Here is a 23,930-nt window from a genome sequence, read left to right as displayed (position 1 = left end):
TCGTTATCTCTCTAGGCTGTGAATGTTGTCTCTGATATAATCTGGGATGATGTCAAGATTAACGCAGTTCCCAAGTTCAAGCATAGTCAGACTCTTTTTGTTGACAAACAGGAGAGTTTATTGGGGAGTAGAAGTTCTGTTTGCTATTTTAATACATTGCGTTTTATAGCAGTATTTTTATTTCTTTTATTTTCCATGCATGTGGAACTAATTTAATTTAATGTTACAAATTCCTACTTGAGAACATGAAAATGATAAAACAGTCACTATTCGAGCAGATATTACTTTATTTCATGTTTTATTAACTGGCATAATTATCTCTCTATTGTTTTGTTTGACTTTTTATTCATTTTTAACTCTGGTGAAAAATTGCCTCATAAGGATAAAGATTGAAAAAAGAAAAGAAACATTGAGTAGATCGACCCTTCAAATAATGTGTATATAATTCAGACAAGTGGTTTCATTCTTTTTTCTCCCTGCAATCTTTTAAAAATAGAATTGTAAAAACGGTTATATCAGAGCATTTGAATCACTCACAAGGCCATGGTATCCTGCATGTATCAGAGAGAGTGTGCACCAAATAGAGTGAGAGCTTGATCTCAGTCTTCACCATGCAGAGCGTGTGCACCAAATAGAGTGAGAGCTTGATCTCAGTCTTTACCATGCAGAGCGTGTGCACCAAATAGAGTGAGAGCTTGATCTCAGTCTTTACCATGCAGAGCGTGTGCACCAAATAGAGTGAGAGCTTGATCTTGCTTGAACACTGCGCAATGCTGGAAGCAGTGTATCAACGTTAAGTTGGTAGAGTCCTCGTCATCTCTCATGGGTTCGATTCCCAGCTCCTGCGAGCAACATGTCCAATGTGTCAAGACACTTAACCCTGAATTGCTCCCCCTGTTGCATCAGGGGCGTGTGAATGTAATGAATGGAATTAGTCACTTCTGATGGTGAATTTACGTAGCCACCACTGCCATCAGTGTGTGAATGGGTAGGTGTGACATGTGGTGTAAAAGCGCTTTGAGTAGTCAGAAGGCTAGAAAAGCGATAGACAAGCTCAAGTCCTGTTTTACATGCATGTATTTCAGGCCTTTGTGTGTATGAGAAGTATGTCTCTCAATAATAAAGTGTAAAACCAGAATTTACCTCAGAGTAACATTTTAAAGTCTATGAATAAATACATTAACATGTAAATATAACAGAGAGATACTTCAGATACGCTCCAATGTAGAAATTCAAATTAAATGATAACGTGTTAAAACAAAAACTTTTTTTTTTAAATCATGCAGTTCTATTGCATCGTCAAGAATTAGAATTTACTATCCAAGTTTTTTCACCTTTCTCAGTTCTTTTTTTCCTCCCACTGTAAATTCAGTATGATATAGTTTCTAGATTGAAAGATACTGCCATGAAAAGACACCATATGTCTGTGTACATATTATCATGCCATGATGTAAGACATGGCCTAGTGCGCAGATGATCTCAAGGTGTGATGTAACAGTCATCATGTGCCAGCTGGTAATGCTCTCACATGTGACAAGACCGTCCTGAGTTTTTTTCAGTTAATGATAAAGAGCAGTCATTTTTTAATTATATTCTGACCTGCTGTGTGACTTAGAGTTAATGAAACAGCTTTCTTGGAGTCCAGCCGTCTTAAATCTCACACATTCTGTGCATACAGTGGAAAGGGGTTGTTAGGGGTCATCTGTGTCCATAGACTTTTCAGCAGCTTGACCCTAACTGTAATTGATATTAAGACCACCTGAAACAAGAGCCAAGCTCTATAGCAAGAAATGTACATAATATTTTTCAGACAAGAGAATCTTCTTACAGTTCAAAGAATTTGTCTTCTCAATGAAACCTATATGTACTGTAAGGACATGTTTCCAGGGTGATTCTTTTTGATGAAATACACTCCAAGGTTACATTTTTAGGAAATCTTTAATAGAGAACTAATGTGAGACACTCTCATGACTAATCCTTTTTTTTGTTGATTATGCAAAGCTTGAAACATATTTTCTGTATTTGCAGACATCACAGGATGAGTTAGACCCGCTATATAACTGCTACTAATACTTTGTTTACTTCAGAAAGCGACTTACGAAAGGCAACTAAAGCTGGCAGGGTTCATTCATGGGTGAGCATCTTTAAAATGTCCCATGAAACAAATGGATGTGTTTGTGTCATTGTTGTAAGGGAGTTGTGATGAGCCCTGTGATTTTTCTTTTTTGTGAAACAATTACACTTGTTTCCTTGTTATACCTGTAGGCTTTTGCAAAATACCCAGTCTATCATATTTGATCTCCTTAATGTTTTAAACTAGAAATGACTCCTACTGTTTGAGCCAATGAGAGCTCTCTTTCATCTTTAATGCAACAGAAAGAGATGAGGTATGTGCTAGGTGTCAGGGATTGATTGAGGAGACGGACTGTTAGGACAGACATCAGGGCGTCCTCTCGTCTCACTGCAGACAATGGTGATTTAGATGAGAGGTTCCTGGAGAGGCTGTCAGCAGCTGAAACCTGATGCTCAGCGTGACAAAGGACAGAGCACATCGCCGAAAGAGGATCAACTACTCACTCCCATGCATAGGTTGAAGTGAGCATTCATCTCGTGTGTGTTTCAAGGCCATTTTGAAGGGTTTGTCCAAAATGACTTCCTATCCAAAGTCACTTTTCGGTGTATTGTTGGACCACTTTATTTAATTCGAGGACCTAAGAAATTATCCTATAACTGTAATGTATCCAGTTAATTGGGTAATGGTGGAAAGCCTCTTTAATAATGGCCTCAAAGTTGTTGAATTTGGTCATGCATTAAGCTTTGATCAGTGCTTTATAATGCCCAGTTAAGGGCCAGTGTCATAGTCATTTGCAAAAGTGTTTCTGTGATTTTAATAACACAGCAAATATTTTTGACAGGTAAAATTGCAACCTTATACCTTTACGTTTTTTAATGCCCAATAACAGCAGCCTAGTTTGTTGGTCTTTCATTGTGAAGCCAAATGCCCCCTATACTGTGTGGTTGGACAGGAAAAACCCCCCACTGATTAATTGTCTATAATTTTGCTTGCAATCACAATTGAGATTTGCACTATTCAAGTCTTGCAAAATAAATGATAAAATCAGTTTTACACTGCAGGTCACACCTACCCATTCACACGCTGAAGGCAGAAGTTGCTATGAAGAATAACGATCAGAAATAACTTGCGATGTAACGATTCACTCAACACGCGATACGATTCACAATGCTGGGGTCACATCACGATTCTTTCACGATTCTTTTTTTTTTAAAAAGTGACTGAAGAAAAATTACAACTAAAATAAGATTCCTTTAATTTTTAATGAAAACACCTATGCACCTCATCATCTCTTTGGCTCTTAAACTTGTTTAGTTTAGTGGGGCTACAAACCTGCTTGTAGTCTTTGCAGCTAACATGGTAACGCCTGCTTGTTACAACCAACCACCTCTGCACTATAGCTCCTGATGCTCACCATATTACTGACAGGATCCCAAATTAACTTTTTGACTCACCGGCCAAGGTGGCAGGTAGATGAAAAATACAGAACACAAAATAGTGTTTTTGTTTCGCCTACACATCTGTTGCTGTACATTTAATTGAGAAAGCATTATGTTTTGTCTATCACAGCTTTAAGATTCAATCAAGAAATTTGTGAAATTTAAAAAATATATTTGCTTGTCTTAACTAGGTAGTTTCCAGACCCCGCTGCTCCCCTCGGAACTAAACATTACAGTTTGAAAACTTAAATCCATGAGAGAATAATACATTATTCCATAAAACAAGTTCTCTCTTGATTCATCTTTGACAACATTAGACCCTTATTGTAATCAGCCTGTTCATTATTAGTGTGTGTCTGTGTGCATTGAGCGCACACTACCTGCAGTGTTCATAACTCAGCGCTGTTCCACTGAGTCTTGGAGACTACAGCAACTGTGAAAGGACAGTTCTATCGTTATGTTAGCTGCAGACACGGTGAGAGTGAACAGAGAAAAGTCGACTGTTTGACCGACTCGGTCGTATGGATGACAGATTAATTGTGTTCTGATGCACTAAAAATTAAAAGGGGCTTGCTGCGCTTGAGTGTATGTGTGCATTAGCGCTGAAGTGTCTGTTGGAGTGTCAGACTCTGAGCGTGTAGCAGAGAGAGGAGCAGGTAGCTGCAGCTAAATGAAACGTGCTTAATACATACAACATAGTTTTATATGACTTTATGGTTGAACATTTTCATTGATAGGCCTCTGAAATGAACTCACCAAACGGAAAATTTACCCTCATTTGGCGCTTGGCTGGTGTTGATTTCGGACGCTGGTACTGTGATTCTTTTTTTAAAGTATCAATGCAACTTTTAATCAACCCGACTGGTGGAGGGTTGCAGCGATAGTTGACTTTGTGGAACTTTCTCCCATCTCCCTACTGCATCTCTGGAACTCAGCCACAGTGATCTTTGGGTTCTTCTTTTCCTCTCTCAGCAAGGCTCTTCTCCCACGATTGCTCACTTTTGGCTGGACAGCCAGGTCTAGGAAGAGTTCTGGTCATCCCATACTTCTTCCATTGAAGGATTATGGAGGCCACTGTGCTCTTAGGAACCTTGAGTGGTGCAGAAATTCTTTTGTAACCTTGGCCAGATCTGTGCCTTGCCACAATTCTGTCTTGGGCAGTTCCTTCGACCTCATGATTCTCGTTTGCTCTGACACGCACTGTGAGCTGAGCAGAGAAAAGTCGACTGTTTGACCGACTCGGTCGTATGGATGACGGATTAATTGTGTTCTGATGCACTAAAAATTAAAATGTGATTCATTTTTTAAAGTATCAATGCAACTTTGAATCAAAACCGCCTCACGATTAATCGTCACATCCCTAGACTACTACACTACAACTACAACTAACTAATCTCATTCATACACATTTGTATGCTGCTGCTGAAGCAGCAAGAGAAACTTAGGGTTAAGTGTCTTGCTCAAGAACAATTTGGTGGCTGCAGGAGTTGGGGAGCGACTCTCAGACTCAACAGACTCCGTTTTTCAACATCGTACAGTCAAGATATGAACAAGTTCCAACAAAAGGATTCAAAAGTTAATGCCATTCAGTGAGACCTCTCTGTAGGCATCTGTATTCTTTTTAGATTTTTAAGATTCAAGCTGTTCTTCAATTCATCTATATATTTTTTTTAAAATTGGAGCAAAACTTATACATTTTACCTGAAGTAATGAAATGAAGTAATGCTTCATTTACAATCTGCCTGGTCTTTAAGACCGTTTTATGTCTGTCATTATTGTCAAATTTCTCTTGCATAATATTTTTCTCAAGTCCTCTTGGCTCACCCTTTTCCCCTTCTTCTCTCTTCTGGTGAATATTCAGTTGATGAATGAAGCTGATTGGGGCGTTGGTATCGGTGTATGACTGACAATGTGTGCAGCACATTTGGCCTAGCTTCATTGCCCCCCTCAATCATCCACGTTTTGTGTGGGTCTGTTTCTGTCCAGAGGCAGTGGACCAGATGTCAGGTTGTTATGAAGACTCTCTCTGTGTGTGTGTGTGTGTGTGTGTGTGTGTGTGTGTGTGTGTGTGTGTGTGTGTGTGTGTGTGTGTGTGTGTGTGTGTGTGTGTGTGTGTGTGTGTGTGTGTGTGTGTGTGTGTGTGTGTGTGTGTGTGTGTGTGTGTGTGTGTGTGTGTGTGTAGGGCACCGTTTATTTCATCCACACATAACAACATATGCATGTCTGATCATTTCATAAGAATCCCACTTGCATGGACACGCGTGTGTAAGTGTGTAGTACACACAGCCTGACACTTTAATTTTTTTTCCCTCTTTCATATCAAGTGATGTTATGTATTTGAAGGGGATCTTTTAGCCTGGTGCACAACCAAGTTAATGGTTTGTGCATGGATATAAATGGGAGAGAACAAATGATTGTATGTTGGTTCTTCTCCATCATTCATCTGAAGGACATTTTATAATTTCTGAAACATGGATTATTCACATGAAATGAGACCTGAGCCCTTTTTGTTGACTTCAGGCACGTTTTTTCCTTTTTGTGTAAATAAGTGTTGTGTTTCAGGAAATTATGACATGTGCATGTTAGTGAATAGAAAACAATAATAAATTGAAAAGTTATGGAAAAGTGATCCAGGTCGGCCCACCGGCATTGTGTGTGTATGAAATAAGTGTGTATGAAATAAACGGCACACCTTATAGTGTTGGTGTGTGTGTCAGAGAATGTAAACCTTTAAGGCTTGGCCTCAAATGGGGAGCTACAGGCATAATTTCACCTTAAGTTTGAGCTCTCAAGATTGTGATGGTGTTTGTTTTGTTTCTTTGGCTGTACCTAACTGGTAAGCCTAAGAGAATTGCGAGCAGTAATTTGATTAGAAAGTGGATGATACAGTGGGTATGGAAAGTTTTCAGACCCCTTTAAAGTTTTCAGTCTTTCATTGCAGCCATTTGCTAAAATCAAAAAAGTTTATTTTATTTCTCATTAATGTACACTATGCACCCCATCTTAACAGAAAAAAAAAAAACAAATTAAAAATCTTTGCAAATTTATTAAAGGAAAACTGATATACCATATAGTCATGAATATTCAGAAACTTTGCTCTGTATTGAGTAGAATCACCCTTTTGGGCGAGTACACCCATCAGTCTTCTTGGGAATGAAGCAAAAAGTTTTTCACACCCGGATTTGGGTATCCTCTGCCTTTCTTCCTTGCATATCCTCTCCAGTTCTGTCAGGTTGGATGGTGAACATTGGTGGACAGCCATTTTCAGGTCTCTCCAGAGATGCTCAATTGGGTGTAGGTCAGGGCTCTGGCTGGGCCAGTCAAGGATGGTTACAGTGTTGTTCCGAAGCCACTCCTTTGTTATTTTAGCTGCTTAGGGTCATTGTCTTATTGGAAGGTGAACCCTCGGCTCAGTCTGAGGTCCTGAGCACTCTGGGAGAGGTTTTCTTCCAGGATATCTCTGTACTTGGCCGCATTCAGCTTTCCTTCAATTGCAACTGAGTCGTCCTGTCCCTGCAGCTGAAAAACACCCCCATAGCATGATGCTGCCACCACCATGTTTCACTGTTGGGATTGTATTGGGCAGGTGATGAGCAGGTCTAGGACTCACTCAGGTCTAGGAAGAGTTCTGGTCATCCCATACTTCTTCCATTGAAGGATTATAGAGGCCACTGTGCTCTTAGGAACCTTGAGTGGTGCAGAAATTCTTTTGTAACCTTCTGTGCCTTGCCACAATTCTGTCTTGGGCAGTTCCTTCGACCTCATGATTCTCGTTTGTTCTGACACGCACTGTGAGCTGTAAGGTCTTATATAGACAGGTGTGTGCCTTTCCTAATCAAGTCCAATCAGTTTAATTAAACACAGCTGGACTCCAATGAAGGAGCAGAGCCATCTCAAGGAGGATTAGAAGAAATGGACAGCATGCAAGTTAAATATGAGTGTCACAGCAAAGGGTCTGAATAGTTATGACCATGTGAGTCAGTCTTTCTTTTTTAATAAATTACAAACATTTCTGTTTTTGTTCTGTCAAGATGGTGGAGTGCACATCATTGAGAAATAAAATGAACTTTAAAGGGATACTTCACCCATTTGCATGAAGCTTTGTATCATTAGAAACATGGTAGCAGTGTTGAATGGTTGTGAGTCCAGCCCTCATTTTGCCCTGAGACGAGAAAAATGTGTTTTTCTTTGCCTGGAAGTTTTCTTCATGTGATGCAATATGACGCGTTTTGCATCACATGAAGAAAACTTTCAAACAAAGAAAAACACATTTTTCTCGTCTCAGGGCAAAATGAGGGCTGGACTCACAACCATTCAACACTACTACCATGTTTATAATGATACAAAGCTTCATGTGAATGGGTGAAGTATTATTACTGTCTACACAGGTACAGTCCTCTGTGTACTTTGAATGTGTCTGAGCTCGCCTAGAGTGTGAAGGAGTTGTCAGTGTAGGGACTGTGTGTGTGTGTGTGTGTGTGTGTGTGTGTGTGTGTGTGTGTGTGTGTGTGTGTGTGTGTGTGTGTGTGTGTGTGTGTGTGTGTGTGTGTGTGTGTGTGTGTGTGTGTGTGTGTGTGTGTGTGTGTGTGTGTGTGTGTGTGTCTTCACACCTATGTGTCTTTGCTTCAGGGTTGCCCAGTGTATGAGGAGATTATCCCTGTGGGAGAAAGACTGCGCTCTCATGGGTAGCCAACTGTGCTGTCTGCTGCATCACACACACACACACTTTCAAACACATTTTCTTTTACACAAAATACAGGACGACTCATTCTGTCTTTACTTTATCACATTCTCCTTCCTCGTATAGACATTCACAGATAATGCATTTCTCTGTCTCTTTCCATCACTCATTTTCTCAAACACTTATATACCAGCAGTTTTCCTCTTTAGGGAGGTGTGTAGATAGTAGTGTTGTGACACAGACAGACAGCAGCACAACCTTTACATTGACTGTGCATGGTTTGATGTGGTCTTTGCCCAGGGAGGGACTGAATGAAGCTGACAAGTGAGAAGAAGAGTCAAGACAGAGAGGGAAAGGTTCAGCTTGGCAGGGAAATCCTCCTTTGGTCTCCATAGCAACAGTCACACCACTATGACCACAGTCCATCACACTCCTTGCCAGTATTTCAGTGTGTGTTTTGATTCCTTTAAAATGTTTACTCCCAACCCTTCAAGCTAGTCCGAGTGAATCCCCAGTTTTCTGTGTTCAAGTGTTTTTTTTTCTGAGTTGTCTCAATCAGGTTTCCTAATATCACTGTAGAGACGAGATGCAACGTCATCACTTCATTGTCCCATCAGGAGGAATTTTATCATGTAACTCGCATTATGAGAGGAACGCATGCGTCAGTGCAAAGGAGACATCTTCAACGACAGTGCACCCCGTTAGCAATTTCTTGACAGTCAAAGTGCAGATGGCTACCTGCACAAATGAGCATCTAAATGGCTGAGTGCAGCTCCTGGGGCACATTGAGATGACTGCTGATTGTGAACATGGGTATCATTGAGACAGGATGGAGAGGTTGCAAACAATTTTACATGTTTGCCTGAGTAAATGCTTTTAGGAAGTCCTACAGGGAAAAGAGTAGGAATGTCTTGTTTGATGGGATAGATGTCTCATAGCTAAGATTAGGGTGAGGATAAAGACTCGAAGATGTGGTACAAAATGTCCATTGTTTTAATCCCTTAAAATGGGTACATCCTCTGGTGTGAAGTGTTTCTGTTCAGTCACTGTGGAAAAGTGCTTTACAGATAACCATAGACTGTGTGATCTGCGAACAGAGCAACACCCGCTAAAGAATAAAGCCAAAATATCTCAAGCTCCTGGCTGCTGACTGGCTGTAGTATTGGTTAGAAACCTTGCCTTCTCTACAATAACAGATGGGTCAGAATGTCCATTTCACATGTCAAATCATTTATTTGTCTGACCTTAAGTCTCACATAAATCTATTTTAAAGGTTCCATATTATGCCCTTTTTTTGGGTTCATATATCTAATTATTTCCCCTAAAGTGCGTTCACAATCGCTAATGAAAAAAGTGTCTGTTTTCATGTTCTGCCCCTCCATGCAGGCTTTATCATCTGCCTGTGTTTCTCACGCTCAGAATCCCCCTCGAAGACCAAAAAAACCTCATAACGAGCAGGGTCCCCACGTGTGCCAAGTCTGATTGGTCAGCCGATCTGCTCTCTCTGGTCAGTGGTGCCCCTTTTACCATCTGGGAATGCTTCAGTCCGTTCGAGGGGAGCCTGTGCTTGCTACAACGAGCCAATGGGCTTGGATCAGTGACGTCTTTGTTTTGTGATGTCACAACACAAATTTTTAATGAGTGGGGCTAAGGACCGAGCGTTTCATGCGGCTATTGTTACTGCTAACAGGAGGAGGTAGGAAAAGCCACGTTTCCGCAGACTTTGAATTTTTGCAAATAGATGTACCTAAACATTCGCAAGACCCGGAAAATACACTAAAGAGCCTCTAAAACCCCCAAAAAATCATAATATGGGACCTTTAACTTTGCCTGTAAAGTTCATGTTGTACTCTGCTATACACATTGAAACACAATCATACATAATTAGTTTTAGGTTTTTAATTCTACTACAATGCATGGGACCTTGCCTCAGTACCATGCTTTGCAGGAGGTTGACAGTCTCAATGGTTGGTGTCCTGCTAGCATAAGATTCCACTTTAAAGGATACATCAACTGGTATTGGATCCGATAATCATTCTCACTGTTTAGTTAATATCATATTTATGAATTATTTAAAATTTTTAGTAAAGAAGTTTGTGCCTAAAAGTTGAATCCTGCTGGTTGTTTTTACATGACGGGCATTTTCTGCATTGTGTCTGGCTCTGATAATTCATTAATCTGGCCCTCTGTATTTATATAAGCATCAATAAAATAACCCGTAGTCCACCATAAATTCATGTTGTTGTCCCCAGAGGAAATTCACCTGAGATAAGCTGCATCACTGAACCTTTCTCCTCAGTCAATCTCTCTGTCACTTCCTCCCCCTCCTCTAACCACTTCTTTCTGTGGTCATTCTTTGATCTGGAATGAACCAGGGTGTTGTTTGGCTTGTATGACACCACAACTTTGTCAGGAAGCTGCTTTAGGGATACACAGGGCAGTCCCCTTTAGCTTTGCTCTATTACCTTTTGTAAGACCAACATGTAAACCTTGCAAACACACATTCATGAACTTGTCAATAGTTTCACACATTTAAAGGTTTTTTTCTTTTTTCAGGATTGAATTCATCACTGTTGAATTGGCATTGCGGCTTGTGTCTGCTGGCTGAATACAATCCCCCAATATTATATTTTCAATTGTGGGCTCTTGAGCACTATGGTCTATCCAATTTGAGATGCTCTATTGCTTCTATATATTTAAATAAATAAAAAGTGTAAGTGTATCAAAGCAGTAGATTAGAGTTTAGCTCTTTTCATATCCCATGCCAAACCTCAAGTAAAAAAAAACGAACTTTCTGCTTGCTTGATTCTTTTTATAAACAGAGAAAGAACAAGCACACACTCAATTTTTCACCACTTGTCCAACCTTCCACAGATTTAAATGAAACTCAGTGTATGTCAAACAATGTGAGATATTTAAACTTAACCCCTAGCCAAACTTAAATTGGCCTGCTTCATCGTAAAAGGACAGACGGTTCAACTCACTCTTCTTTACAGGATTTATTTTAGTCCATTTATTCTTATTATGTTTAACATATAACCTTCCACTTTGTTTCAGCTGTTATCAAAAAACAAATTCCAAGTTAATAAATGTTTAGATTGAAGGCATTCCAAGAAAAAAACACACACTATCATTACCTTCAAATATAAGAACATTTCTCTGTTAAACGCTCATACTCTGTAGAAGTTTATTGGTCATTGTCTTGAAAACGTAATAAAATATCAACAACCTTCATAAAATACTTACCGTAAATTCCGTACTATTGAGCGCACCTGGATATAAGCCGCACCGGCTAAAAATAAGTAAATAAATGTATTTGTACATATATAAGCCGCACTTGATTATAAGCCGCAGGTGTCCACGCTATAACAAGAGCTATTTACACAGACGTAGGCTACCGGTAACATCCGCAAATACTGTAGCGTCCGTACGGACGTTAAAGGACGACGAGAGCGTTCAAATAATAACTTTTAATAATCCGATCACTGTCGGCCGTGACCACGCCGTTTACAGCAGAGAGCAACACATAACTTGCCGTAACAATCCAACTCTCTCCCCCAGCGTTCTCTCATACAGCCACTCAACACGTTCTCGCTGGTGCATTCACTGACTCTCCACATAATCGGAATTATGAACACATTATCAACTACTGACTTTACAACATGAACCGTTACAATACGAAGCCTAGCCGACGGTGTCTGTAACACGGCTGATGAAAAAGATGACCGTAATATTTTTCACAAGAAAAAGTCCATCCATTCACTGCCTCAGAATGACTTCATTACTCACTTCCTCAGTCTCTGTTGTCGCTGTCAGTGTCATCTTAACGTGCAGCAGCTCTGTTAGCTTCTTTGACAGCCAGGTCGATCGCCTTTAACTTGAAAGCTGCATCATATGTATTTCTCCGTGTGTTTTCCATCATGAGGGTGCGTGCATAAAGCGCAAAATGACTGATATTAAGATCCGACGTGACGAAGTCAAATGTTTTTGCGGCAGAAGCTCATTGTCCCCCATAAAAAATCCATGCATTAGCCGCACCGGAGTAGAAGCCGCAGTGCTCGAAGTGTGAGAAAAAAGTAGCGGCTTATAGTCCGGAATTTACGGTAATAATCCAATGAGTGTCCACATCACCCTTGGTTCCATTGGACCTACAAACCATAGGAGATGTCCTAAATGAGATTTTCATAATATTCTAAACAGTAAGACAAATAATATTAAATTCACACAAACACAATAGGGTTCTACCCATTTGGGGGTTGGAACTCTACATATTTGCATACATGTTTAATGAGTAACGTGATGACATAGAGTAAATAAATGTGAAACTAAAATACGACACCACAAGCCTTGTGTAGTCATTTACATTATGTGTATATAATCCATTGTAATAAACCCAAATGCATGCATTTCACTTAGACTGTACAGATAGAATTGTAGAATACAAAATATACATTTTTCATAATAATGCCTTGAAGCTAGAGACTGACAAGAATATCTCCCTTTAGCACCAGTGCATACATTCTTGCAACAGAATACTGTAAGCAACTGCCAACAGTTACATCTATCTTTTTTGTTTATTTCTTATGATCCCCATTAGCTGTAACCGAGAGCTCAGATATTCTTCCCGGGTTCCACATTAAAAGAAACATGAACAGGGAGGAATAGCAACATGTACATTTGAAAACATAATGAAGCACCCGTTATGGATCAGTACAGTTTGTTATGGTTTGCTTCGGTAAAGCCTGATCCTGTTTGCGTTTCAACAGCCAACCGTGCCATATTTGGTGGGCGGTATTTAAGCCAGAAGCCACATCCATTCCTTAATAGACATTATCAGTGCAACACGGTATACACCGCTGGTAAATTCGACAAAGAAGAAAAAAGCGACACAGTAAATATAGTCCAACATCTAGCAATTGATCTATTTTGTCATTTATCCACATTTCAATCAATGAGCATGGTCTGTTTGCCTGCTCTTGTGTAATGTTAACAGACAAAGAGTAAGGTCCTCTACCTGCTTTTGTAAAGTGTCTTGAGATAACACTTGTCATGAATTGACTCTATACAAATTGATTGATTGACGATAGTCCCTTACCTTGACTCTGTGTCTTACGCATGCGTCAGTCATCATAACGTTAATTTTGCCCTTGAACACATAAATTTGAAAACATTCATTAAATGTGTGTCACTTCAATTTTTCTCATGATGGTTTAAATAAGCCAACAAAACACTTTGCTTGCTGATTGAAGAAAATGAGACAGAGGTTATAATAAATAAGGGGGAAAAAGTTACTATTAATTTCATACCATTTTGTGTCATTAAATCTTTATTCATGTGTTGTTCTTTTTTCAGAGAAATGTATTCTGTCCTGAAGCAGTGTTGGCCTTCTTAATGTGATTCCAAACTAGCAAAACAAAAATGCACAAAACAAAATTATTTTAGCATATTTAACTGCATTTTTTTCTGCTTCTGATACTCCTTTTTCCCTCTTTTCAGGTGTTGATACTTATTGACAACGATGGAGACAATTTCCTGAGCCAGCGTCTGCCTGCACTCGCCTCCATGACCCAGCAGGGTGGTGTTGCCACTGCTTATGTCTGCCAGGACTTTACCTGTTCTCTTCCTGTCACAGACCCCCAGGAGCTACGCAGACTACTGCTGGATGGAACCACAGAGGTCCAAGCATAATGATGGTTAATGAACTGACTGACAAAGAATTAATGAAATGCTTGTAATGTTTAAAGCCTGGACTCTTGTAATGTTTAAAGCCTAGCATATTTCTGCTGTTATTGGCAAATCAGTCAGGCTTGCAAGAATAGATTATCAATGCTTAGAAAAGAGAAATGTTTCCTTGGTAGTAATGGTTACAGTGCCATGTTATAACTGGGCTTTCTTCCCTCTTTAAAAACCTTTTATCTCCAGCCTTCTCTTTTCAGAAAGACCATCTAAAACCTCACACATAGAAATCAGGTTTTTCTTAGCAAGCTTTAAAGAGCAATGAAGCAATATGTACATTTAGATATGTCCTTAAAAATAATTACTCGCATATGCAGTTTTCCAGAAATGAACTACAGACTCCTGTTAGACTCTATTGTAAGGACACTGGAATATATAGGAAAGAGTATTTTACAGATGAACGAGTCTGCCATGTTGTCTCCTCCTAGCACTGATTACGTCACAGGAATCTGTAAGTGGACACCTACATACCTGTAAGATTATTTTTGATATAATACATGCTGTAAGATATGTTTTGTGATATTTTTACAATATAGTTTTAATTTATGTTAGCACAAATTCAGAACATGTGTCCATGCAAGTACTATGGACAGAAACCCACTGTAGTGCATTCTTTTTCTTGTCTCTTCCATGCTGCATGCTGAATAAAAGTGTGTGATGTACTTACAAAGTGTGACTGTTGTATTATAAAATGACTCTTTGGAAATAATTCATATACAAGACAGAGAGAAAGGTGCACTGTTTATATAAGTGAGGGTATATATCTCAGACTGCCCTGCTCTGGTCCCTGGCTAAGGAAAAGAAGGGCGGAGACACGCTGTAAAACATTTGACAACCCTTACCTTGACTGAGGAGTAAAATATATCTACATCTTGTCCAACAGCATTATCTCTGGGTGACCATCTGCATCATTCTCAAATCACTCAATGATGTGCTGGTCAGACACAAGAGCACATTCAGTGCTAGGCTGATCCCCTCACGATGGAAAACAGCGCCATGATAGGTCATTCCTGCCTGTGGCTCTTAAACTCTACAACCGCTCTATATACTAGTAACTGTAAATATTCTTTATATTTTAATCTTTAAATAATTTGCGCTTTTACATAGCTTATTATTCCAGTCCTACATGGTACTTATTGCTGATTTAGTATCTATATTTTATTTTAGTCTAAATTATCTCTGTTCTTATGGACTGTGTTTTTAAGCAACATCCACCTGGGATGAATGAAGTATTTCAGATTTTTTTATTCTACTTCTCTACTCTTTTCAAATGTAGTGAGGTCCTTGTTACCAAGGGAAGTTATTTTCGCAGCCAGTTTCTCTGAAAAAATCACAAAACATGAACGAGGAGAAGAAAAGGAAAACATGGTACAGAGAAAGAATTGAGACAGACTGCGATAGTAACGCGGGCAAGGGACCCCAGGTTCTGTTTTTCGCTCTGTCTGTAACCTTTCTTTTCTTAACCCTGTCAGACTGCAGCAAACTTTTTGACCCTTTTTAATGCATTTCAACAGAATTCATCCACACTTTAATACTTCTCAAGTCTAAGGTTGGGAGCCCCACACTCTTTGAGTGCATTCGGATTGTCCCTCCTATCTACTTTTACTATCCTTTTTTACTTAACCCCTGAAGTATTTAAGTGAAGTATTTAATTTGAAGTGCTGTCGGATTGTCAAAACAACACTATTGCCTTTTCCTACGTCCTTTATGAATTCTCCAAACACCTTTCCTTAAACCCTTGACGTTTTTATGGGGTTGAGGTAAAGTCAATAGTGAAAGTAGATAGGAGTGACAATCCGAATGTGAACATCTCTGCCTTTCAATACCTCTACTGTGCTTCATCTATGACTGTGTCTTAGGGAGGCCATCTTGTTATTAATTTATTCAATCTTCTTTCTCAAACGAATATATCACAATTTGTTATGCCCTCTACTTACATTCCATCACTCATGTCATTGTTGTTTTGCACTAATTGTTCTGATGTGCTGCACAAGCTAAATTTTAATTAGAACTTAGATTAGTGAGTGACCATGGTCAACCAGTTGGCCCATTAATTATAAAGCTTTATCCACCACAGATTGCAATGTTATCAATTAAAAGTTTACTTGTATAACCCTCTAAATAAAAAAATCAATAATAACGTTGAATGAAGAATAAAAGGCCAATATTTTCTTGATAGTTAATACTACACTTGCAAGTATCAAAAGGTTATTAGCTGACTCTTTTGATAACAAAAGGGAATACAAAAGGACAGTTCTGCTTCTCAGCTCATGATTTTTATCAAATGCTTTGAAGCAGATTATTTTCTTGAAGATGATTGTAGTTTGAATCCCCATCAGACAGGAACCTTTCTACAAGGAGTTTAGCTGTTCTCCCTGTACATAGTTTCTCTTGAGGTACTTTGGCTTCCTCCCACTGTCCAAACACATGCTCGTTGGGTTGTCTGTCTGTATGTGTCAGTCCTGTGATTGACTGCCAACCAATTAAGTGTGCACCCCACGCCCTGGTCAATGACAGCTGGGATCTGATCCAGCCCCCTGTGACCCCAAATAGGAAAGCAGTATAAATATCGGAAGGATGCCTGATTTAGCTCTTTTTCTAGTACATTGTAAGTTCTTGTAGATATAGAGAGTGGCAAGAATAAAGACTGGATACAATTGAGGCATTAATTTGGTTAACATATAGCAACATGCTCCAGACAATGCTAATGAGCTTATGCTTGACGTCTATCATCCTCACTGTTTTAATAAAGCCTGTTATCATGAATACCAAGATAATCATGATAACACCAACTACAGCCATGGCTGTTTTGATTGTCCCAAAACTAATCGTTATGATAGATAAAAGATTAGTGAATTGTCAACAGGTAATTCAATTCATCCTCGATAACGTGTGAACTTGATGTCAGTGCAGTCCATTTGACTGTTTTTGTGACATATGCTAGCCTTCATATTGACATACGATAAAAAACAATAGAATCACAAAACAACCTTGGAACCATGAATCTCTGAATCAGCAAAATGTATGCAGCACTCCAAGACAAATTTCCCCAATGTGGCGATAAAGTGTGGTGTATTGTAAAGAGGTAGAAGTATTACTTTAAATTGAACAAATAAAGATTCAGTCATAATGTTACTAAATGGAAGCATTTTGTTAGAAATAAGAACTGGCCCTAATTGACTGTTAATTAACACAATAAGGGCTGAATTTACTAATTACATTAACAATATATCTGCTTTAAGTCTCAAATAAGACTACTGTGGCTAGCCTCAACTATTGCTTCTAGTAAATATTAGGAGAAACAAAAAAGATATCAATGAGAAATATTTGAAACTTGAAAGAGGCTGAGATGAGAATCGCCATTTTGTCTCCTGAGGTGTAGAAGAGCGTTTCTGCCCCTGCGTGCAAAATACTGGGAGGAGAAAATGCAAAGAAATTATAATGAGATTTACCAAGCCTAGCAAAAATTGCAGTGATTTTGATGGTGTCTGAATTACAACCTTTGAAAGGAACGTGCTAATCTAGGATCCCAGTGTTCAAAAGGCTGCAGTTAGGAGGCGACATAGGCACAATAAAAGAAGGCGTAACATCTTATTCTGTCTTTCGGAACATGTTAACATATTAAGACATCTTAACATGTTCCGAATGACAGAAAAATAAATGGTATGCATTTATTTTTGATTTTGCTTCAATAATAGTGAAACACCATGATTAAACTAATATGAACATTTACATTCTTAAGATTTCAACCTTGACATTTATGTCTTCTTTTGTGCTTTTGCAAAGGCATTGATGTCTGATCAGACAGCGCTGCAGCTGTCTGGTGTGCAACAATGACAAACCTGAGCGCCTGTGCCACCACAGCTCGCATCTCTTGCGCAATGTATCTTTTTTTTTTTTAAATGGAGGGAAGTAATGCTGTGGTTTCTGATAAGCCAAACGATATTGTTGTTATAGTCAGACTTATCTGCTATAACTCATAAATACTGAACGTTCATTTGCCTCTTTTACTATTTTGCTCTTGCGGTCATCCAGCTTTCCGTCCAAATTCTCTGTGACCTAAACGAGTAGAACATGCAAAAGCCTGACTTAAATACTACCGCCTCCACAAGATTTGCACCTGTTGTCATTCACGCAAATTTTCTTCGTAGATCACTTGCAAAACAGCCACAAACCAAACATGCAATCTTTTGGAGTGAACACGCAATTTAGTAGGGCTACTCTTTAATTGGAATCTTAGTAAATCAGGCCCTAAGTGTGTTTTGTATATTTACACATTTATTTTTTTTGTATTAAAAAATGTGTTGCAGAGCAGTTACACATATTAAACATGTTTCTTGTGGGAATCATTTTCTATTTTACAACACAAAGTCACTGAGTGTATACATGCATTTAATATGGTATGTACAAAATGGATTATAAAAAGACTTCACCCCCCTACAGTTTGTGCCTAACTAATCAGACCAAATTGGGGTTTTTTGTACCAGGCTGTAAACATGCTAATTTCTGCTGTGTAAAATGGGTATTTTTGAATGTGGTGTTTGTGTGACTTCCAGGACTCCTGGAGACAGCGTCACCAAGCTAACCCTTGATGAACTGCAGGATTTTGCATTTCCACATTGGCTTCATTTTCAACCCCGCAGGTTGCTGCTTGAGTGATAGATATTACTTTGTTTGGGATGTCTCAGTTGTTGGCTCACCTTTAAGTTGTAGTATTATAAGCCTCATTGATAGTTGTGTTTCCTATAAAGACTGACATTCAGTTAAACTGCTTCTTTGCCCCCCTTATAATGATGGCCTCAGTTAAGTTTAGTTTAATTTATGACTCAGATCTGTTCTATTTAAAGGTCACACTATAGAGCTTTTGTAGTAGACCTTTTTAGAAATTGTTATGAGAAAGATCATTCCCAAAATTTGTTTTCTTTAATACAGCTCCAGTTCTATCTTATAAAGTGTCCTTTCCTAATTAATCCTGGTAAAATATTTGAGTTCCCTCGAAAACAAGCCGCTTCCTCATCAGTAACTTATCTGTGTTCCTTGTCAATTCTTCGTTAGTAATTAAAGCTTCGTCATGTATTTCTTTGCCCTCAGGTGGTGTTGTTAGTTAGCATATTTCCAAGTAACCCACCACCCTTGCCATGTTTGTAAATAACCTTGTTCAGCACACAGGCACAACCTTGAAAGTCAAATAACTAAGATATTTACTGAATTGGATCATTAAATGAATTTACGATATGTTCAGACACTAAGGAAACATGCTATGCTGAAATGCTGGCTTCTCTGCCAACAAAACACCAGCCAGTATTTCCCTTTAGGTTTCGATTTCGGTGTCGAAATATTTTTGTTTTCCGAAAACCAAAGACGTAGTCTGATATAAGAAATCCCCACACGGCTATTTTGTGCCCCCATCGCATTGCCAGGCAAACAGCAAACCAACAGGTGTTGCAGCGATGAAAGTGAGACAGTGAGCTGTTTCAGAACATAATTGATTCTATCGAACCTAAAAAGCCTCAGCATTTTTCTGATAGGCTCCACAAGCAGAGTCATGGTAGATAAATTAGGAGATACTGGATAATGGAGAGAAGTTAGAGCACAGAAATGTTTCAAAAACGATGCAGAGTTGGTTAAACACAGAAGTGCCCGCGACAACTCTATGTTACAACTCGAGGGAGAAGGGCCTGGGGAATTGTCTCCAATGTTTTGAATTTTGACTGCAGTACATATTTTGAACAATAGGTGTCAGAGTCACTCCTAATTGCTCTTTTAACTTTGGTAATCACTGCATTGATTAACTATTAAGATGCAACATGTAAATATTTAGCTTTAATATAGCATGTAAAGAAATTGACAGAGCCATAACACTGCATTATTTATTTATTTATTTTTAACTGACCTGGAATATTGATACTCATCAAACTGATATTCCTTTGGCATGGTAGTGCTATGTACTCTGTTTTCTGCAGGTTTCTTTTTTATATGTTTGAGATAAATGGGTTTTAAGATTTGTTTAATTTTCACATTGGCTGTAATTTACTAATGCCTCAATCTTTGTGTTTTACAATTGTTCAAAATTATAAAACCTGGAAGGATTTGATGAAATTAAAGCACTACAGCACTCCAGCTACCAGTATTCATCCAGGTTGTTGGATTTACCTTTTTTCTTTTGTAATTAAAAATGCATGTCACATCTTCACTCACAGATAGGCAACAAAAGAAGGGAAAAAGAGCTAATCAGCATTTTATCTGTAGCAGCAACAGAGTGAACACTCAATCCATCTCTCTGTCTTCTGCACTTATGTAACCTACAATATAACCTATAAATCTATCATGTGTTGCTAGACCTGGTTTCTGTAGTGGATAAGGAGGTAACTAGAGCGATATAGGCTGAGAGGGAAGAGAGCAACTAGTTCATCATGTTAGCCTAGTTAGATGAAAGCAGAGAGAAAGATATCCTCATTAAATCCTTTCCCTTCACTGTTTTCTGCTGTTTTTGAAATTTACTCAGTCTTTTCCTTTTTCTTCTCAGCCAGTCTCATAGTTTTTTTTGTCATGCTTACACAGAAACACAAGGAAACACAAGCAAAAGTGTGTTTAATAAAAGATTAATAGATACAGTGTTTATGCTGCTTTTTTGCACGGTGAGAGAGAAGATGCCCCATGTTCAAGTCTAAGTCCTTGACATTTCTTTGACATTTGGTGACATTTGTGGACACATGTAAACTGCTTGTTTTAGAGTTTATCAAAAATGGAAGTGGAATAGTGATGGCCAAATGTCAACAGGACCTGCCATCTGGTGGTATGTCTTCAGATCTGAGGTCAAGTATACTGTGACAGTGTCATTATGGTCCCTTGTGCTGCTTCAAGCTGCTGCTTTGCAGGGAATGGTCAATTGCTATGCAGACACTATAAAACTCCAGATAACTAAAAGGGGATTAAACTAATTCCATTCAAGGTGAATCTTTTTGGGATAAAAACTCCCAAGGCATCACCATTTAAAAATGTGTTTCACGCTTTTGTGAGGAACTACATGTTTGCTGCAGTATAATACAAAATAGAAATAATAAAATGTACCAGTTATGGTCTGATTTGCTCCAAATATGATAAACATGGAACAATGCAGCAGTCTGGGGTTTTTGGTGTTAATATGGAAGTTGGTCTGCTCGCTGGACAGGAGCCAGGGCACTTCACAAGCTGTGCCCACTCTAACATCTCTCCACTAATTAATGTGCACGTTTGTTCACGTGTGTGACGCGAACCAATATGTATGAGAAGCATGTTAGTAAATAACAGTGTAAAATCAGACTTTTCCTCAGGGATTACTACTTTTAAAGCCCTTCATAACTTGGTTATATATACTGCTAAAAAAAATAAAGGGGACACTCAAACAACAAAATATAATTCCAAGTCAATCAGACTTCTGTGAAATCAAACTGTCCACTTAATAAGCAACAGTTATTCACAATCAATTTCACATACTGTTGTGCAAATGGAATAGACAACAGGTGGAAATTATAGGCAATTAGCAAGACACCCCCAATAAAGGAGTGGTTCTGCAAGTGGTGACCCCAGAACACTTCTCAGTTCCAATGCTTTCTGGCTGATGTTTTTTGTCACTTTAGAATGCTTGCGTTGCTTTTACTCGTGGTAGCACGAGAAGGAGTCTACAACCGACACGAGAGGTTCAGGTAGTGCAGCTCATTAAGGATGGCACATCAATGCAAGCTGTGGCAGGAAGGTTTGCTGTGTCTGTCAGCGTAGTGTCCAGAGCATGGAGGCGCTACCAGGAGACACGCCAGTACATCAGGAGACGTGGAGGAGGCCATAGGAGGGCAACAACCCAGCAGCAGGGCCGCTAGCTCCGCCTTTATGCAAGGAGGAACAGGAGGCGCACTGCCAGAGCCCTGCAAAATGACCTCCAGCAGGCCACAAATGTGCATGTGTCTGCTCAAACGGTCAACAACAGACTCCATGAGGGTGGTATATGAAGGCTCAATGTCCACAGGTTGGGGTTGTGCTTACAGTCCAACACCATGCAAGATGTTTGGCATTTGCCAGAGAACACCAAGATTGGAAAAATCTGAGACGGAGAACGTTCTGCTGCCTGTAACATCCTCCAGAATAACAGGTTTGGCATTGGGTCAGTAATGGTGTGGGGTAGCATTCTTTGGGGGGCCCTCCATGTGCTCGCCAGAGGTAGCCTGACTGCCATTAGGTACCGAGATGAGATCCTTAGACCCCTTGTGAGATCATATGCTGGTGCGGTTGGCCCTGGGTTCCTCCAAATGCAAGACAAGGCTAGCAGCAGTTCCTGCAAGATGAAGGCATTGATGCTATGGACTGGCTGGATGCTTTAGTTCAGGTCTGGGAGGAGATCCCTCAGGAGACCATCCTCCACCTCATCAGGAGCAGGCCCAGGCGTTGTAGAGAGGTCATACAGGCACGTGGAGGCCACACACACACTACTGAGCCCCATTTTGACTTGTTTTAAGGACATTACATCAAAGTTGGATCTGCCTGTAGTGTTTTTCCACTTCTATTTTGAGTGTTACTCCAAATCTAGACCTCCATTGGTTAATAAATTTCATTTCCATTGATCATTTTTGTATTTTTTTGTTGTCAGCACATTCAACTATGTAAGGAACAAAGAATTTAATAAGAATGCTTCACTCGTTCAGCTCTAGGATGTGTTATTTTAGTGTTCCCATTATTCTTTTTGAGCAGTGTACACATTTATTATTATTTTTTTTTTGGAAGCCTTTCATAACTCAGACAGTTCTACACTTAAACATAGTTCTTATCACAGTTTACTATGCATCCCCATTCATTTACCCTAAATTATCAGAAGAATTACAAATTATAATCAAACGTGATATAGCAACAAAAAGAACTGTGCAACATATTGATAAATATTCAAAGGAACAATGAACATCACAAGTCAGCATTACCAAACGAATACCATTTTTGCACATGTGGAATATTACATCTTTCCAAGCTGTATGCTGTTTTATTATAGAGCAATGTTCCATAGGCTTGCATGCAAGTCCAATCAAAGAGTAATAATCAACTCATAGCCACAGTAGCAAAATGTATAGTGTTTTGGCCATTTTAATATTGTAGCCAATGGAGATGGCAGTGTCTAAACCAGTATTGATCAATCTCTAGCTTTACAATAATTGGATGGTTTGCTGTAATATCCTTAATAGGTATTCATGGTCAGGAGAGAAGCCCCAAATTCTCTTAATCTTGTGACTTTGCATGAAGCACAAACTTTTACCCTTCACCAATCCTGTTGAGGATTTAAACACATTGAGAATGAACCCCAAATTTTCTTGATCTTGTGACTTTGCATGTTGCATCACACACGTTAACCCTTCACCTATCCTGTGAAGCATTTAAACACTTACCTAATAGTCTATAAGTAACAGCTGAAATGTATTGCAAATAAAATGGATAAAGAAGCAAAGGAATGGCATCAAAATATGGATACATGTCACTGACATGTGTTGCAAGTAGGTCCCAGCAATCAAATATTTTCTTGTGAACCAATGTGTATGATGTATATAAGTGAACATAATTTTAGTAGCTTCAATTATCTTGGCAGCAACAAAGCTAGAATGATTTTCATTCTTTTATTGAATGCAAATCTTTTTCTGAATAAATCTAAAGTTCTATTTGATCTAACTGAATTCATTTCTACCCATGCAGATAATAACTTTGCTATTCTGCGAGTGAGACGAAGTGTCACGGTAACTCTATTACTGCTTTATCGCAATTGATTATGCGTCATTTGTCATCGCTGAATTGTCTTCTGTAATAAGAAAACATAATATGACTGATGGAGATAAAATTGTTTTAATGCTTCAAGTTTAACTTAGCTTAATAACACAGCTTCGATGGAATGCAATAATTTGACTGTATATTTTGTCAATATTTTGTGCTGCTTTGGCTGTTTCATAGAGATTATGGTCAAATACTCGGCCAAAGCAGTTGTAATGCAATT

The 23,930-nt window shown here is 39.0% G+C and overlaps 1 protein-coding gene across 2 annotated transcripts in view; it reads left to right on the top strand.

Annotated features, from left to right (window-relative positions):
* Window positions 1-14,592, top strand: part of spata20 (spermatogenesis associated 20) — a 45,157-nt gene extending 30,565 nt beyond the window's left edge. For both annotated transcript variants that reach the window (XM_079372674.1, XM_079372675.1), the window contains exon 16: window positions 13,691-14,592. In XM_079372674.1, coding sequence (XP_079228800.1) covers window positions 13,691-13,882 — 192 coding nt within the window. In that variant the 3' untranslated portion in view covers window positions 13,883-14,592. The remainder of the gene's footprint in view (window positions 1-13,690) is intronic.
* The last annotated feature ends 9,338 nt before the right edge of the window (window positions 14,593-23,930 follow it).

This window comes from Symphodus melops (assembly GCF_947650265.1).
Source record: "Symphodus melops genome assembly, chromosome: 21".
Classification (NCBI taxonomy): domain Eukaryota; kingdom Metazoa; phylum Chordata; class Actinopteri; order Labriformes; family Labridae; genus Symphodus; species Symphodus melops.
This window is presented reverse-complemented; position numbering and strand designations above follow the sequence as displayed.